This window comes from Fukomys damarensis, unplaced genomic scaffold (assembly GCF_012274545.1).
Source record: "Fukomys damarensis isolate Sample0158 unplaced genomic scaffold, DMR_v1.0_HiC HiC_scaffold_1, whole genome shotgun sequence".
In the NCBI taxonomy this organism is placed as follows: domain Eukaryota; kingdom Metazoa; phylum Chordata; class Mammalia; order Rodentia; family Bathyergidae; genus Fukomys; species Fukomys damarensis.
In genome coordinates this window covers 57,617,102-57,636,759 of record NW_022900913.1, presented here as the reverse complement: position 1 = coordinate 57,636,759, position 19,658 = coordinate 57,617,102, and the positions used below count along the sequence as shown (strand labels likewise).

The 19,658-nt window shown below is 35.8% G+C and overlaps 1 protein-coding gene across 2 annotated transcripts in view; it reads left to right on the top strand.

Annotated features, from left to right (window-relative positions):
- Positions 1-19,658, top strand: part of Ankrd31 (ankyrin repeat domain 31) — a 199,337-nt gene that overhangs the window by 119,387 nt on the left and 60,292 nt on the right. For both annotated transcript variants that reach the window (XM_010635160.2, XM_019209194.2), the window contains exons 14-17: positions 836-2,324; positions 2,816-2,983; positions 8,401-8,538; positions 9,352-9,494. In XM_010635160.2, coding sequence (XP_010633462.1) covers positions 836-2,324; positions 2,816-2,983; positions 8,401-8,538; positions 9,352-9,494 — 1,938 coding nt within the window. The remainder of the gene's footprint in view (positions 1-835; positions 2,325-2,815; positions 2,984-8,400; positions 8,539-9,351; positions 9,495-19,658) is intronic.

The following is a 19,658-nucleotide window of genomic DNA, read 5'->3' as shown; positions in this document are numbered from 1 at the left end:
TAGACAGGAACAGTGATTTCACCTGTGGTTTTAAGACATCATAGAATAATTACATGAGAATCAGAGAGTTCTAGGCTGTTTACTTGAGAAGCAATTGCGTAAATGTAGCATATCTGGCCACACTGATGTATTGGTAGTCATTTCCTTTCTCTTTTTCTTTATCAAGCTTGAGGTTTATTGACCATATCATATTTCCTCCAGTATAAGCACAGTGTAAGAATCAAACATACCACTCCATCCCTTCAAACGTTACATGGTGGGCAGTTACTCTTCATCTGTGACAAGTGACAGGAAGCAGTGTTTCTGTAATCTTAGCAGCCCACAATGAACTTTCCATACAGACTGATTTAGAAGTTTATCTGTCCTGTAGTTGTTAAGTTCCTTTTTCATTGCTCTACCTGTAGTTCTCCCGGATAACAGAAGAAACTCTCCTAATTTTAGCTATGTAACACTTAGGAGAGGAATTATTTTTAAAGCATTCTTGTAAAGCTTCCTTTTGAATGAAACTTTGGTCTGATTTAGTTTAAAAAGACTGTAAAGATCAAGTAGCTTACAATGTTTTATTGTATATTTAGTATTACATATTAGTGCTAAAATACTAGCAAAAAGAATTAATATGTACAGTAAAAGATAAAGATTAATATATAGACTGAGTCTAAGTCCATTATATCAGTTTGTATATATTCCATCAGACTCTGGGATAGAGAACGTGATAAAATTGGATGCAATAATAATTATTGGTCTATACCTGGAAATTAAAGCTAACTATGGATGCAATAATAATTATTGGTCTATACCTGGCAATTAAAGCTAACTATGTATTTTTTCTCTCTAGAAAACAAAATTCAGTCCTAAAAATCACACTGGGTTTGATTGTAATGAAAATATCAACAGGCAAAAGCCAGAAAATGTAGAAGTCAATAAAAGAAGCAAAGAGGGTTTATTTATAAATGAAGATATATATGAATGTTACCCCAAAAATTCCAAAATCATAAAATTTGGTAAATCTAAGCATAAGCAGTCAACTCTTAAGCAAACATACTGTACAGGACTCAGAAAAGGCAGTGTCTGTAATATCAAGGATAGTAGCACAAATATGTCTGAAGGTAAAGGAAGAAAAAAAACACAAGATAAAAGGACTCAGGCAAATGATGGAGACTGCACTTCAAGACAGGCAGTAGGTATCTCTTCTTCCAGGAGAATAAATGCAGTTGGTGCTTGTCAGCAGCATCTTGATGACCTTTCAGAAGATTCGCATGAACCCTCCAGCCTGACTCCATCAATCCTGAAAGATGGGTTAGTTAACAATGTTGAGATTTGTTCAGTTTCCAAAGAGGCACATGCTAAGCACCATCTTGATTTACCAGAGGGTCAAGAAATGCAATTCTTTGGGTTAGAATACATTGGCCAAACTGAATCTGGTTCTTTCTTTGGACCTGCGTTACATAAAGAAGTCAAGTTACCATTTGTTTCTACAGATCAGCAGCCTCATGTTTACCAAGAACAACAGAGTAGCCCTTATAAATCTCATGAAAACAGTAATTCAGGTGAAAAAAATAAAACCTTTAATAAATGGGAAAATTCTTTCCTATCCTTTATAAAGGAACATTCTGATAATTATAATGACAATTTCTGTATCTCTGAGGAGACTATAACATCTGAAATGGTGACATGTTCTACAGAATGCAAAAACCACTATCAAGAAAATTTAAATAGAGAAGAAAGGGATTTACAATACTTTTTACCTTCTGAAGACCATTTTCCACAGGAAAATGAATTAAAAGAAAGCAGCCTAACCACACTTCCACAACATGAAGCTGTTAATATTTCTGATTCAGATAAGGCAGTAATTTCTGAACAACATGTTGCCAATTATGAGCAATGCATATATGGAACTAATTTTGACCACTTATTTGGCAATCCTGAGAAAACTTCTCTGACATGTACAAGGACACTGTCAACACATGAAGCTTCAAAGTTGACTAGTCATGTGGAGATACTTAAAAAGCCCCAAGATAATAGCCCCAGTGAATCAACTCCTTTAATGAATCAAATAGATACACATATTATGGAAAAGGTATATGTGGAACTGAAAGATGATGACATTAAAAGGAATTTCAGTGACAAAGGCCAAAAACCAAGGCTTTCCCCCACTGTTGTTCATCCTCAAGAAATAGAAATAACTAATGTTGAAAAAAAGCAATACCTTCCAGAGAGTGAGTCTATAACTAATACAAATTTTTGTTCCACTAATAATATGAATAAGGAATTGACTAACATCTCAGAATTTAATCAGCAAGAGAAGGAAATTTCTCGCAAACCAGGTATTCTTTGTATTCCTCAATGTGTATATTTCCTATAAATTTACTTATTTTTATATAAATTTTCAACTGAATTCCACTTAACCAGTGCCCAAACTGATAGTAACGTGGCCATGTGGGTCATGACTTAGGATGTCACTAAGCCTAGTAGTTAAGTAATATATTTACTTTGAAAGTCACTTATTATAAAAATGGCTGCTCAACTGATAATGTATAGTAGTCAGCAAACAGGATATCTATTAATTTTTATAATTTTTTAACATAGCATTTGGTATTTGGAACCCTAACAGCATTTTCACAGTAGGAAATTGTTAGCTCTGTTTATTCCACTATGCATTGCAATCAGCAAACTTTGTTATATAAAAACATTTTAAAGGCTTCCATTCTCTTAAATAGTATAACTTGAAACAAATTTCTAAAAATGTTTGAATTTTCTTTTTTGTCATATAACCAAGAAGAACTACAACACTGATACTCTAAAATATTTGTTTCAGGTGAAGAATTAACTAATAATATCAATGAAGATGAAAGCATTGTAAGAAATTATGAGGAGAAAAAAGAAAAAATTGATTCAGAAATTTACATGCCTCCGAATACCCAAGAACACAAAAAAGAGAATTTCCGAAAAAGACAAAGTTGCTCGAAAGCTACTTATAACCAAGGTTTGTGTACTTGTTTTGGCAAAAGTTTTATGTTAAACCCAATGACTCAGTTTCCTTGAAAGAATTTCTAAACTTTTAAGTTGTACTGTTTTTTTTTAAAGTCATTCTCTGTTATAAGATTATTCCAGCTATATTTTTTGTTACGGCATTACTTGACAATCTGTTAGACTTCAGATATGGTCTTGTCATATTTCTGACTATGATTTCTAGTTTGTTAGAGGAGGTAAGATAAACAGCAGAAACATCATGAATATTAATTAGGAGCAACAGTGGTGAACTGACTCAGATTCCTTAGGTACTTCCATTCAGCCATTTTAACATAAGGAATGTTAAAGAAGCATGGCCACTAGATTCTTTGTGTCAGATAAACAATTTGTGGTATGGACAAGCTGATTCTCCTTTGATGGTTCTTAGAGCTGGTTCTGTATTATTTATTTTCCCCACTGTTGTTCATTCTTAAGGAATAGAAATAACTAATGTTGAAAAAAAGAAGGAATACCTTCCAGAGAGTGAGCCTTATACAAATTTTTGTTCCACTAACAATATGAAAAATAAACATAGGCCACTTCAGGTTAAGCGTTAAGTGATGAGAAGTTAATTTATAGTATTTGTTAAGAGGTAGGAAGGCCACTAGATTAGTTGTTCTCTGTGCACCTTCTCCCATATTTCCCCTTTTATGTAAACAGAGCTCTTCTTACATATCCTGTAGTGAGTTGAATGATGACCCTAAAAACATGTCTACTTCCTAACCACTAGAACTCATGAGTATTACTTTATAAGTGAAGAGATTGGATATTAACATTTTTGGGAAAAGAATTCTTGCATATGTGATCAAGTTAAGTACCTTGAGATGAACTATCCAAGTGGTCCTAAATTTAATGATAAGTAGCCTTATTGTAAGAGAAAAGTAGAGGAATATTTAAGACATAGAGAGGAGAGAGGCAAAGGAGTGATTTAGCCATAAGCCAAGGAAGGTGAGGAGTACTGCCAGTCATCACAAGTTGGAAGGACTGTGGAAGAATCTGCTAGAGCTTCTACTAGATATGCAGCCTTGCTGACGTCTTGGTTTTGTACTTCTAATTTCCCCTAATTGTCACAAAACGAATTTCTGTTGTTTTGAGCCACTCAGTTTATGGTAATTTGTTATAGATGCCACAAGAAATTAATATACTTCTCTAGTAGCATTTAATCGTATTTAAATGTAATTTTTTTACATATCTATCATTCCACTAAGCTACTTGAGTAGAGAATTGAACTTCCTCAGCAGTAACAATTTTAGATATACCTGGGAATTCCCTAATACAAAGGTCAATTTATTTTTTTATCACCCAATAGAGAATTCAACCAGTTTCTGCACTCTGTTGCATTCCGCTTACCCTTTACAGATTTCCAATCAGTATTTCAGCTTCTCTCATTGAAACAGAAACAGCCAAAGATAAACAGGTATTTGTGGAAAGCCCCAATATGAAAGAAAGGTAAAAGTAAGCTAAACAGACCAAAGGAAACTATAAAAAACAAATAATGGAAGAAATGGGAAATATCTAAAACTTGGGGAAAAAAGCATATAGAAAAGAAAGAACAACCACACAACAGTACTGAGCTTTTAGATGTTAAATAGGATAAATTTAAAGAGGTGTATAGATATGTATAGCACAGTCAGTTGGTATGGCCTTAAAAATCTTCTAAAAGGAAAAAATAAACTGAAAGGATAAGAAAGTTGGGAGATCGCTCACTCTAGGAAATCCAGGGAGAACAATGAAAAGAAGATTGATCCCCAATACCAAAAAAAAAAAAGAAGAAGAAAAGAAAAGAGAAGACATCATCAAAGAAATAATATAAGCAATAAAGGACTGGAGTTTCTATATTTAAAAGCCTATTAAGCATCCAGTATAATGAACTATGTACTTTACTATAGAATTTCAGAACAAAAATAAAAAGGAGATTCTAAAACTTTTCAGAGAGGAAAAATAGATCATATATGAAGGAACCATGGTATTTCTTTTCTTTCTTTCTTTCTTTTTTTTTTTTTTTTTTTTTTTTTTTTTTTTTTTTTTTTTTTGGTACCTGGGATTAAACTCAGGACCTTGCACTTGTGAGGCAGGCAGCAGCACCACTGAGCTAAATACCCAGCCCATGGTATTTCTTAATAGCATTCATTGTAGTTATTAATAGTGCAGTGTGAATCTGAACTGCAGTAAACTTTACAAAGAGGGTTAGTGTGAGTACTATTTGTTTCTTTTTGAATTTCAGTTAAATCCTTTGGGGACTTATGATTATAGTAAAATTCAGTAGTTTTAAAATTTTTGCTCCAAAATCTTTATCATATGCCTATCTTCTTTGCTGCAGGTATACCAGAAACAAGGTAATAGGATTTGTAGCATTAATAAGAATTACTAGGAGATATTTTTCAATATAAACTTGTAATAAACAGGGCTGCCATCTTCGATATTTTATAATTTTAAAATATATTCTCTCTGCCTTTTCCTCTGTCTCTGTGTTTGTTTGTATGTAGAATGTCTTCCAGTAAAGAATTTGTGAGTGTGATTGTACAATTCTCTTTCAAAAGCAGTGTGTTTTAGTCTTGATGTCAGTGGCAGATAGCTGTAGTCTGCCCAGTGATTTTAATAATCCATTTTTTGGAGAATAATCCTTTGTTAGATTTTGTTTTGTTTTGTTTTGTTTTTTAAAATAATCCTTAAATCTTTTTGTCACTTACCCTAAAATTTTATGTGTGTCTTCTGGCATTTAGGAAGTACAATAAGAAAGTTTTCATGGTTTAATGCAGTGGATTTATTTTCATTTGAGATGGAGTGGATGTCTATGTTACCCAGGTTGGCCTTGAATTCAAGATTCTCCTGCTTTAGCCTTTCTGATGTTTGTAACTACAGATGTGTGCTACCATGCCAAGTTTAATGCAGTGCTTCTCAAACCTTTGCTTGCATCAAAAGTATCTGAAAAGTTTAAAAACAGACTTCTGGGCCCTAACCTTAGAGAGTCTGATTTAGTAGGTGTCTTAGTTGTCTCTGTTGCTACATGACAAATTATCACAAACTTAATAGTTTAAAACAGCACACGTTAATTATCTCATGATTTCTGTAAGTCAAGAATTGAGTATGTCTTAAGTCATATAACGGGATCTTAGGTAGGTTGCATTCAAGGTATTGACAAGGACTGCAATCTGGCTTGAGGAAGGATACACCTTCAACCACATATGGGTGTGGCAGAACTTACTTCCTGGAGGGTAGTTGACCTGAGGGCCTCAGGTCCTTGCTGACCATTCTGCATGGGCTTCTCTAACACGCCTCCTTGCCTTAACAAAGCATATAAACTGAAAGCAATAGAGCAAGACTGTAGCCCGAGAGATGTGTTAAAATTGATCAAGGAAGTGAAATGCCTTTAATATTGAAGTATTCTGTTGGTCAGAAACAAATTATTCATAAAGCCACAAATACCAATAAGTGAAGATTATTAGGAGCCATTTTATTTATATTTTAGTTTATGCTCCTGAGGTGTTAATGAAATGGCAAACTTTCCTTTTGATTGATATGGCTAGTATTCGCTAATCTGAGAGGATGAAAAGCACACCAGAAGCCCTGGAGACAAAATGAAATAAAGTTTATTAATGTCGGCAGATTAGTCTGTGTTCGCACACAGAAGACTGGCCCCATCCAATGCTTGAACAAAGAAGATACATACTCTAGGAGGGGGCGTTACAAGTGAGGCATCTGGTATACTTTCATTGGTTACAGAAATGGAATATGCATTTGTGAGTGGGCTCAATCATGGTATTGGTTCATACATTATACTGGCAACATATTCATTAGGTGATTTAGAACATGAGGTTATATCTCATTTACATTCTGATAAAATGACAAAACTCTTCTAGACAAGACATTCCTGAGATGTGGAAGTTGGCTTGGGCACATTCAGGCAGGTGAGGCCAGACAGACCTGGACATGTTGTACAAGGAAAATTTCAAGTAGGAAATTTCCAGTAGTAAGTCCAGCTTGAACTTCGGAAGCAAAATTCCCTTCCATTAAGAAGCAATTTCTTTATTTGGCAATGAGACCACAAGAACAGTTTATGACTTTAAAAAGTCAAATGGCTGGAAGAGGCAGCATTCATATGCTGGCACATCCTGAGTTCGTAATTAATGAGTGATTCAGGTATTCAGGAATAAAAGATAGAATTTTGAGTTGTTGCCTTAAGAGAATTTATTTTTTGATAGGAATACAAAATTTCATCCTGTAATACTTATTTTGATCACTTGGCATTTCCTTTGTAGTCACGTACAATTTCATTCCTTATTTCCACGCAATAAGTCAATAATCTGGCAGATGACTTTTATCCTTCAAGATAAGTTTCTGTGTTGATAGGAGCCATTTTAGAGTGTGCCTTCCAGAGTAGGTTTGGGGCAAGCTGGAGAATTTTCATTTCTAGGAAATTTGCTAGGTGGTACTGGTACTGCTGATTTAATGAATGTTCTTTTCTCTTGCATTACCCTGACTTTGTTTTGCTTTACATCTCAGTCTGAATCTTCTCTGATGCAGCTCCTACAGAAAATAAATCTCTATGTCCCTAGCTTTAGGATGGAGATCTGGAATAAGAGGAGTGATTGCCCATCAATTTAAAACTGGGGAAAGGAATTTGGAGTCCTAATATTTCTATACATAAATTTTAATCAGTCTCTCTGCTCTCTTCCACACCCCTGACTTCCAAAAGTGCCAAATGCCTGGGATCAGACTGGCTCTCTTTTGCAGTCACTTATATTGGAGCATTCCACACTCTGTTAAGTCAGTTCATACTCTCTTCAGCAGTGACTTTTCAAATCCTCCAAATTAGTTGGTTTGTCTTCTATAGTTTCCTTCTCTATTTTCTTTCTATGATACTTAAATATATATTATACTAACCTTTTAGCAGGGATCAGGGAGAAAAGTGGGGGCAGGGGAATATATGATCTGTTCATTGCTTTTAGTTCCAGTGTAAGTTTCTCTAACTAGTACTGCAAAGAAAAAAACTCAGAAAAGTATCTTTGAACACCACCATTGTACTGAATTTTTTATAAAAATATAGAGAACCCAAAAGGCGTGTTTAGTATTTGGCACCTCAAGTGATAGGAACACACCTTCTGAGTTAAAGACTGGCTGTATAAAAAGGATTTTTATAAAACCATAGTTTGGATTAGAAAAATTTTAGCTATTGCTGAAGGACTACTGAGAATGTGATGACTGTATAACTGAAACAAGTTTATCAAGTGTTTGACCAACTGTTGGAATGAATCCAAAATATGTGCTTAAATGCTCTATAATGTTTTCACAAGTTTTATTGTAGAACAGTAGAGCAGTTATTACTAACTGATGTGTTTAGACTATTTTGGGGAAATTGTTCCAGCCTCAATTTTCTTGGCAAATTTGCAGACATGAAAACAACTGGGATCAATAAGAGGAATGCCAGAGGGGAAAGCCGGCTTCATTCTGCTGCCAGAAGAGGAGATTTGTCCCTAGTTCAAATTCTTATAGAATCTGGAGCAGATGTGAATCTGAAAGACAATGCAGGTTTGGACACTTTAATCTAATTATGTCATTTGACCCCACAAATTCACATTTTATCCCCTTCTCCAATTTCCGTCCTGGCTGATACAACTAACTTTGAGCAATGTTTTTAACACTATATATTTTTTAATTGAATACTAAGATTCAGCATCGCTAAAGTGACATTCTCCTTTGAAATAGTTTTTACATCCACTTGAGAGCATTCAAAGGGGTGTATTAGCATGAGAAGTGAAGGAGTTAGACCCTTTCCTTGGGAAGCTTTAATTCCATTCCCTATGGTTGAAGTTGATGCAAAATATTCTCATTTTCCTATCTCTTCCTTTATTTCTTCCTTCCCTTATCATATTCTCTTTTTTCTCTTTTCTCTCATTTTTATTCTAAACTGCCAATTTACAAATTGATTTTCTAACATTTTGCACAAAAATCTTGTATGAAGAACTCCAGAGGGAAAATACAATGGTTAATAGAGCCAGATGCCATTTTTAAGAGCAATGTGACAGTGCAAAGAGATGAATATGAAAACCATTTTAATAGCTGTTTTGAAACAAATTGAAATGATTAGCATTTGCTCTGGTTCCATTATATCTTATATGTTGTGAATCTTTTCCATCAATATTTATGAATAGATCAGTTTTAAAATATGAAACTGACACAGTTTAAGGCTATGGTTTTCAGCAGTATATTATTTCTTGTCACTACTAAGATACATAAAGATTAAGTCCACTGATACAAAAATTTAATAATAAAGACATTACATGAATGTTGATTGGTAAGGAACAGCTTGTTCTTTTATTTTATTCTTTTTCCTTTTTTTAGGTTGGACACCACTTCATGAGGCATCTAATGAAGGATTTAGTGATATAATAATAGAGTTATTAAAGGCTGGTGCTAATGTTAATTGTGAAAGTATAGAGGGAATTCTGCCCTTGCATGATGCTGTTGCAGGCAATCATTTAAAGGTTAGTACATGGTAAATTAGGTTCCTATTACTTTGTTTAGGAAAATGAGCAAAGAAAATGTAGATATTTTAAACTAAGAACAAAGGGGATTCCTTAAATCAAATGATTTTGAAAGTGCTAAAATTATAGATGCAAGTATATTGTGTATGGATTGGAAAATCATTATATGTTTTAATGAATCATTTTTCATGGTTTTATGATATAATTAATATAAGGCAAAAGAAAAAATGTTATAAAGCAGATACATTCCATCTTTAATTATCTAAAATGACTTTTCTGGTTTGCACAAAAGAACCTAATTATAGTGACTGTAACTGTGGCAGCTACATTTTCTTATAATTTCCCAGTAGGTATGGGGTAGAAATGTGAGCTGCTTCTTCTTCAAAGTTTGTTGCATGTTGTTTTGAGTTCTCAGGTGCAGTCATAGTAAAAACTAGTGCAAGTAAAGATACTAAGATGATTTTTTTCAGTGACACAATTTCAAATTTAGACCTAAAACTCTTTAGAGTTCTAGCCTCATCTTTTTGTTTGACAAATCTAGGAGGAAATTTATTATCAGTAGATAATGTAGACTTCAGGAATAATTATTCATTTTGAAAAACCAGTAAAGGAAACAACCAAAGAACAGTATAAAGTTGTTTCATATTTTAAAAATTCCTTGGATCTCTCATTAGTATTTACTTATCTGTCGCAATATTTTTAAGAGCCTAGTGAATTTTGTTTAATTTTGTGAAAGTATTCCTGCAATTTTTAGCCTAAATAGAGTCATGAGATGGAATAATGTTACTGAATGTATAATTTACAGAGATAAGAGATGTGAACTAATCATTAAGAATAACACCAGAGTGGTTAGTCTCATGTTCAATGTAACTTACCTTTGGCCTCTAAGATATTTAAAGTACGGGCTGGGGATTTAGCTCAGTGGTGCAACCACTTGCCTTGCAAGTGCAAGGTCCCAAGTTCAATCTCTGGTACCAGAAAATAAGATATTTAAAGTAAAATAAGGCAATATTTTATAAAATTAATATATACTAATAAAAATATACTTAAGAGTAGTAGACAAATTCTCGAAGTACTGTGGTTTTGAAATGGGAGAAAGCAAGCAAAGAATAAGTAGAGTGATGAACCTAGTAGTTATTTATACAAGGAAAATGTCATTTTACATGAAATCACTAAAGTAAACGATATAATTTCACAGTGGAAAATTCACATTTTTGGACATTATCCTGGAAAATGCCCTATTGATAGAAGTCAATTCTCATAATTGTGTTGGGAATCGCCACCATCAAAGACTTAGACAACTTGGCATATAGTATGCATGGCTAAGATTTTTTTTTTACAGCCAATGTAGTAAGGACACACATCAGATCATAAAAGAAAAGTACTGGTGGAATGTGAAGATAATCCAAGTGAAAGTTTTCTCTGCTCTCTTCCTAATGACAGGTCACACAGAGCTTATTTTCTGTACCATTTCATTGTCCTAGCAGTGAAAATGTAGAAATATTTATATATGTGTGTGTATGTGTGTATGTATATGATGTATATATATATGATGTACATATAAATGTATATCATATATATGATATATGTGAGATATATATGATGTTTCTGCCCAGGGAAGCCCTTTAGAGACTCAGTGCCTGTGTTTTTATTTAAGCAACTGAGGCTTAGCACATACCAAAATTCCAGACTCCCAGAAACATAAGCCACATTGTTTGAAAGTTAATTTAAATGTAGTGAGCTCATCAGTTTTACATCAGTTGCAGAATACTGCTTAATAGCCAAGTTCACAGATGTCAGCTGAAGTCCAACCATATGAGTAACCTTTTTGGATAGCAACTTTAAGCTTGCTGAGTTAATACTTTTCTAAGCAGTGCTATTGCGACAATTCCTGATTTGTGATTTGTTAACATTATAATGGTTCCAAAGTAATATACACTAGAAACAATATCAACTCAAATTTTGATATTTTCTTGAAACAGCAATATGTAGTATAATATGCTCATTTGAGACAGCAGCAGCAGCAGCAGCAATCCACAGTTCTATCAGCCACAGGATCAGAAGGGTAAAAACAGTGATACTCTACAGTGTACTTTGTTGCTGAGCTATGATGTTTTGTATCATTAAGTGTATTAAATGCATTTTGACATAGGTATTTTCAACTTAAAATGGCTATACTGGGATCTATAACACATCATAAAACAAAAAATAGGTATATTAAGGTTCTAATTGAAACATACTAATTTCTAGAGCTGCAAAGATGGAATAGAATGGGGTTCTTTGGCTTCATTTTTCTAACACACTTGTGTGGTAGCACATAGGACATCCTTTATCTCACAGTTGATTTTTGCATTGTGATCTCAAGGAATATCTGAATTTCTGAAAAGTTTTAACAAACATCACAAGTTTTCTCCAGGTCCTCTGCTAATCTTTTCATATGTGATTCTGCCAAGTCATTGAGTTCCTAAGTTGTCCGGATTGGGCTCAGACTTGCATGCCTCCTACCTCAGGCTCCCAGACTGTTGAGATTATAGGTGCCATGTTATTTTTTTAATTTAATTTTTTAGTAAAGTTTTTAATGTTTGCCATATACAATAATCACATTCACCATTGAGAATTTGTACCTGTACATAATATATTCTGCTTCATTTTTTTCTCATTCTCCTCCCTTCAGACCTTCTACCTCCCCATTTACAAAAGTTTGTTTCCATTTTTTTCTTTCATTCTCTTTTTAAAAAATTCTTTCTCCCTTCTCTTCCTCCCCGCTTCAACCTCCCTTGTTTCCCTTCCCATTTGAACATGTTCCTCCTACTTCTCAGTATCTTTTCTCCATTATGCTCCTTATTTACTCTTTAGGTTTCTCACATAAGAGAAACCATGCCATATTTAAACTTCTGTGTCTGATTTATTTCACTTAAGATTGTGATCTCGACACTTCTCAGACAAACAAGTAAAAGCAGCAAATAAATATATGAAAAAATGTTCACTATCTCTGGTCATTCAAGAGATGCAGATGAAAACAACATTGATATTCCTCCTCATCCCAGAAAGAATGGCTGCTGTCAAGAAATCAACCAATAACAGATGCTGGTGGGGCTGTGGGGAGATAGGAACCCTTCTCCATTGTTGGTGGGAATGCAGACTGGTACAACCACTATAGAAAGCAATATGGAGATACCTCAAAAAACTAGAATTAAAAGTCCCATTTGACCCAGCTATTCCTCTGCTGGGTATCTTTTCAAAAGAATGGAATCATGCCACAGTGATATATGATCACCCATGTTTATAGTAGCACAGTTTGTAATAGCTAAAACTTGGAAACAGCCCATTTGCCCATCAGTTGGAGACTGGATAAAGAAGATGTGGGTTTTTTTGTAAAATGGAGTACTATCCATCCATAAAGAATAAGAAACTGGACTAACTTATAGCTAAATGGGTGCACATTGAGGCCATACTCTTTAAGGTAAATTAATAGGACATGTGTAAATACCAAATAGTTTCTCTGGTATGAGAAACAAAGTGTAAATAAGGTTCAAATTATATAATTGATAATGTGAAATGGGAAGAAAAGGGCTAAAGGCGTAGGGGAAGTAGAAAGGGTAGGGGAAAGGAAAGAAGGAAAAATATGAGAAAAGGGGAAAATGAAAAAGTCTGTAAATAGGGAAAGATGGAGGGGGTGAAGGTTGAGCAAGAGCATGGGGAAAAATAAGAACCAAGGTACATCATATAAAAGTACAAGATCCCAATGATGAATTAAACTGTACTCTATACCTAGAAAGTACCAGTAAACTTAACGGAAAAAAAAAAGATTGTGGTCTTGAGATGTATCCACTTACCTAAAAATGTCTCATTTATCCTTCTTTACACCAGAGTAGTACTCCATTGTACATCAATGATATATTTTCTTTATCCATTCATCTTTTAATGGGCATGTGGGCTGTTTCTGAGATTTAGCTATTATAAATTATGCTGTTATAAACATGGGTATGCATATATCAATGTTGCATGATGTTTTTAACACTTTCAGGAAGATACCTAGAAGGGGAATAGCTGGGTCAAATGGAACCTGTAGTCCTATTTTTTTTTTAGGAATCTGTATACTGATTTACAAAATGGTTGTATCAGTTTACACTCCCACCACCAATGGAAAAGGGTCCCTTTTCCCTCTCAGCCTCACCAGCATTTGTTGATTTCTTGATGATAGTATTCTTTCTGGAGTAAAATGGAATCCCAGTGTTTTAAACTGCATTTCACAAATGAGTAATGTTAACATTTTCATGTATTTATTTGTTGTTTACTTCTTCATTTTAGAAATGCCTATTCATTTAAGATGCCCAACTTTGGACTGAGTCTTTAAGTTTGGAGGTGTGATTTTTTTTAGTTCTTTTTATGTTTCTAGACATTATTAGTCTTTTGTCTGAGGGATAGCTGGCAAATTTTTTTCCCCATTCTGTTGGTTCTTTCTTCACTCTGTTGGTAGTTTTCTTTGCTGTGCAAAAAGCCTTTTATCTTGATGTGATCCCAGTTGTTGATTCTTTGTAATATTACCTGTGAGATCAGGGTTTTGTTCATAAAATCTTTGCCTACACCTAGGTCTTCAAAAGTTTTACCTATTCTGTCTTCCAGCAGATTAAATGTTTCTGTTTTCTGTTTAGATCCTTGATCCATTTCTATTTTAGTTTATTGCACGGTGAGAGACATAGGTCTGCATTTAATATTCAGCGTATGGAAAGCCAGTTTTTTCCAGCTGCATTTATTAAAATGGCTATCTTTCTTTCACTTAAGATATTTGGTCTTTTTGTCAAAGATGAGGTAGCAGAGTGCACTTGGAGTTGTTTCTGTTATCTTTTATCTGTTACACTGAGCCTCCAAGGAGGTTTCCTTTCACCTCCCCTTTCCTTCCCTCTCCTCCCCTCCTCCAGTACTACACTATTTTTATCATGGTAGCTTTATACTATAACTTCAAGCCAGGGATTGTGATGCTCCTTGCCTTGCCCTTGTTACCCCAAATTGCTTTTGCTATTCTAGGTCTCATCTGGTTCTATATGAATTTTAGGATTGTTTTCTCTAGTTCTGTGAAGTATGTTGTTGGTATTTTGATTAGGATTGTATTAAATCTGTATAACAGTTTGGAATTATGGCCATTTTCATTGCCTATTCAAGAACAGGAGATATCTTTACATTGTCTAATGTCCTCTTCTGTCTCCTTTTTTAGAGTACTGTAGTTTTCAGTGTGGTGGTCTTTCACTTCCTTTGTTAGATTGACTCCTAAGTACTTCATTTTTATTGATACTATTGTGAAAGGCATCATATTCCTAATTTCTGTCTCAGTGAGTTTGTTATTGGTATACAAGAAGGCTACTGATTTTTGAATGTTGACTTTGTATCCTGCTATACTGCCAAATTTGGTTATTAAGTCTAGGAGCGTCTGTGGAGTTTTGGGGATCTTCTGTATATAGCCAGCCACATCATTTTTAAGTACTCACAGGATATTGACCAGTATAGATCATATTCTAGACCATAAGACAGATTTCAGTAAGTTTTAGAGATTAGAAATTATACAAAATTTATTCTCTTAACAAAATAGAATGTAATGGCTATATACAATTATGACCAAAAGATACCTGGAAAATCCCCAAATATAAAGAAACTTTACTGTGTACTTCCATGGTTCATAGAAGAAATAATAAGAGAAATTAGAAAATATTTTAAATGATGAATTTTAATATGAATGATATTTAATGATGAATAATTTAATAATTAATTAAAATAACGTGCATTTTTGACATATGGTATTTTCAAATTACAATGGATATCTTGGGATGTATAACCCATCATAAATCAAGAATGCAGCTAAATCAGTACATAGATAGAAATTAAAATTTAAAGTGCTTATATTGGAAAAAATAATACAAATTCAGTGATTCCAGATCCTACCTTGATAAACTCAAAAAACAATAAAAATCAAACAGGTAAAACAGAAATATCTCAAGGGTGTCTGGTAACCCCAGGGTGGAATCCTCTGAGTGCAAGCTGTGGGCTCTGTGGGATGGGATGGATCACCTGACCCATGGCCACCTTGAAGACATTCAGCTCACTCACTAGGCTTCCAAGCACACATGCACAGCAGCCTGGGGCAGATGCTCTAGGAAGACATCAGGAGGACCAGAGTCTGGCAGCCCCAAGAGCCGCCATGAGCACCCCAGGGCACAACTCAGGGCAGAGGAGGCTGCTGCTCTCCTCTTTGTTTTTAAATAAAAGTAGTACAGTTTTATGGTCACTGACCTCAATCCTATCTATCTTCTATATCTGAAAGTCTATCTTCACATTGATTCATTCTGCTGAGAATGCTTTCTATAGAGTTTTTAATCTCCTGGATACCTGTTTGAATCTGTTTCATGGATTCCATTTCTTTCCTGTGCTGGACATTCATGGTTTCCATGGTCCTGAGCTCATCTATTATCTTAATCTGTTTCTGTTCTAGAGTCTGTAATCATGTCTTTCATTCTTCTGACCATCTCTGTGGTTATCTGGGAAATTATTTCTGTTTTGAATTTTTCTAGAGCCTCATCTGATTTTTTACTTCTTGTGCTATTGGTTCAGGGTGTCCATATGGTTGACTGTCAGACTTTTCCACCTCATTTCCCCCAGAGTTTACTTTTGGTGAGGTGGAAGTCTGTGTTTGTGTCTTGTTTGAATGTCTTCTCATTTCTATTTTTGTCAATGGTACTGTCCTTGGTTTATTTCCTGGGTTAATAATTCCATCTTCCAGATATAGCTGGTCTTTAGGTTTTGAGTCACTAAAGACTGAGGCAATCTCATTTTCATTATACCAAGGAGGAAAACTGATGAGATCAATCACAACACCTTAGCCCAAGTGATAACGGTCAGCAACCCAGTAGCATCAATCACAGCTTAGAAAATGACAATTTTTTGTAGTTATTAATCTGTCACCTTTAACTGTGTGAGTTAAATCAAAGTCAAGGATCAGCCCAAAATATATTTATAGTGAATAAACTCTTCAATATAACAACTTTACCCTTCAGGATTGGGGATTTAGAAGGAGTTGGGGGGAGAGGGATAAGATAGAGAAATGTTAGAAGTGAGGTCAGAAGACACAGAAAGATGACACAAACTTTAGGGAACTGTTGAAGAGAACACAACAAAATATACATAAGAACAGAACAAACTAATAGCAATAGGGAGGCTAGAGACTAATCACTTTCTTTTAAAACTAATGGCAATTGAGAGAAAAAGAAAGAAAAAGAAAAATTCAAATTAGGATAGGAACAGGAATAAAAAGGGAAAGTAATGGATATCTTAAATCTTAAGAAAAAGATTTAAAAATTTGAGAAAATAAATTTTTTAAGTGATTAAAGATAACAGAAAAATTTTACTTTGAAAATAAAAAATACAAATAGAAATAAAGGGCCTCCTTCAGGGTAAGCCTCTGTTGACACAATAAACAGCATGGGCAGGAGTGTGTAGGTCTAAGTTAATTAGTCTCAGCAAGCCGGCAGCTGTCCCCTGTGATTCAGGCTGATTTTTGGCTGCAAGGCCCAAGTTGAGATATCTGGCCACCTGCTGGGTTGAACACTGCAAGGTTCTACTGCAGGTTCCAACTGTCTTTCCCCTGAAGTTAGACCAGGTTCCAATGTGAGGTACTGGTCCCTCCCACTTACCAACTATGGTGGTGTGGTGTGCCTCTATCTCAGATTTACTTCACTTTTCCAGTGGGCTTCAGTTTTCATCTAGGAGCCTCAGAGAGGCCCTCTTTCTCTTACTTACATGAGCAGGGGGCATGAACACCACTATATTGGCGCCCATATGGCTAGACTCCTGTGGTGTGCTGGGCTGAAGTGGTCGGCTGACCAGAGGGTCACAAGCTGCTGCTACTCTCCCAAAGTAGTATAGTTTTTTTTTTCCTCATTGAGTTTATTGGTACATTTTAGGTATACAGCACAGTTACATTCATCATTGGGATCTTGTACCTTTTCCTGACAGGTCTTGGTTCTCATTTTTTCCCCTTGTCCCTTCCCTCCCTTCACCCCCCCCATTTACAAACACTTCATTTCCATTTTTTCATTTTCTCCTATTTTTTTCTTTTCCCTTATTACCTTTCCCTTACCCTTCCCACTTTCCCTACACCTTTAGCCCTTTTCTTCCTATTTCACATTGTCGATTATCTCATTAGGATCTTATGTACTGTTATAGTTTATTCACACCAGAGAAACTATTTGGTATTTACACATGTGTGACTTATTTATTTCACTTAGGAGTATATCCTCAATATGTAGCCATTTTCCCATGAATGAATCTAATTTCTCATTCTTTATGGCTGAGTAGTATTCCATTTTATAGAAAAACCACATCTTTATCCAATCTCCAACTGAAGGGCAAATGGGCTCTTTCCAAGTTTTAGCTATTACAAACTGTGCCGCTATAAACATAGGTGTGCATATATCACTGTGATATGATTCTTTTAATTCTTTTGGAAAGATACCCAGCACAGGGATGGCTGAGTGAAATGGAACCTCTAGTCCCAGCTCTTTGAGGTATCTCCATATTGATTTCCACAGTGGTTGCACCAGCCTGCACTCCCACCAACAATGGAGAAGGATTCCTTTCTCCCCACAACCCCGCCAACATTTGTTATTGTGTGATTTCTTGATAGCAGCCATTCCAAAGTAGTATAGTTTTAAAGCTGAATGAGAACAGCAGAGGCTGGTCAGGACCAAGTCTGGCAGCCCAGCAGGAGTCAGCAGAAACCAAGGGTAGCCTCCCTTCCTGTGGACTCCAGGCTAGCACGCAGGAGGGAGGCCGCACCCCCAGTGGTGCTCAGGCATTACTCAGTAGTAAAGCTGGATTATGCACCCAAATTGTGGTGCAGAATTCTCTGGAACATGTCCAAGACCAACTCTAGAAAACTTTCGAATTAGTAAAGTTCAAGGACTTGGACCTTCTTGGAGCCATCCTGATTTCAGACCCCTTAGCCTACCTCTGGTTTCTAGTTTTGGAAGATGGGGTCACCAAGAATCGCATGTGGAAAAATTGGACAGTGAAAGATGTGGGTGACTGACAAAGCACTTCTTTCCGATTGTGCTGTGACCAACACTTCAAGCCTTAAAACCTCCCAGCATTGTGCCTCTGACTGAATGACCTTTTAAAAATGAGTTTAGAAAAATTCAATGACTCCTGTCAGAAGTCAAAATAATCAGGTTGCCTTGTAAACCAAGCCACAGCCAGGAGCTGAGGAAAGACCTCATGCTATTGCTCAGATCCTGTCTTCCTGGTGGGTACACACTGCCCAATGGAGATTCTGCACAGCCCATTTTAGCACCTTCTGTCAAGAAAGAGGCTGGGCCAGGCGTGGTGGCTCACGCCTGTAATCCCAGCACTCCGGAGGCTGAGGCAGGAGGATCACTGTGAGTTCAAAATCACCCTGGGCTACACAGTGAGTTCCAGATCAGTCTCAACTACATAGTGAGACCCTGTTTCAAAAAAAGAAAAAAAAAAAAAAAAGAAGCTGGGTCTTCTGGACACACTAAGCTGTGTGGCAGAAGATTTGATGGAGACTGTGGCTCTGCCTCACCTCACTTGGGACCACAGTCAGTCACCAGCCCCCTCTGTCTGTCCCCACCCTCACTACCCATCACTGGTCTGAGCCACTGCCCAGGCATGGTGAGGTCTAGGGTCATCTATGTGTGGATGTTTGCACCTGGAGGCTGCACTGTGGCAGGTCCCACACCTACCCCATGTAGGGCCTCATAATAAATTCAAGGTTGGGAGAGGGATCTTCTACCTCAAGTCTCATGGATGGGGGATGGAGGCCCCCCACTACTATTGTATTAATGCTTATGTGATTTTTCATGTCCATTAGTATTTCTTTTGGATAGTTGGGCGCACTTTTGTTTGGCGCATATATATTTATGTTTTCATCTCTTCCTCTTGGATTGTTCTCTTTACAAATATGTAGTGTCCTTTGTCTGTCTCCCTTCATCAGTGATGAAATCCACTTGATCTGCAAAGAGAATAGCTACTCCTGCTTTTGGGGTTGTTCCTGTAGCATGGACTATTGTTTTCCACCCTTTAACTTTAAGTCAGTTAGTTTCTTTTGACTTAAGTGTGTTTCTTGTATGCAGCCTATTATTGGATCTTGCTTCT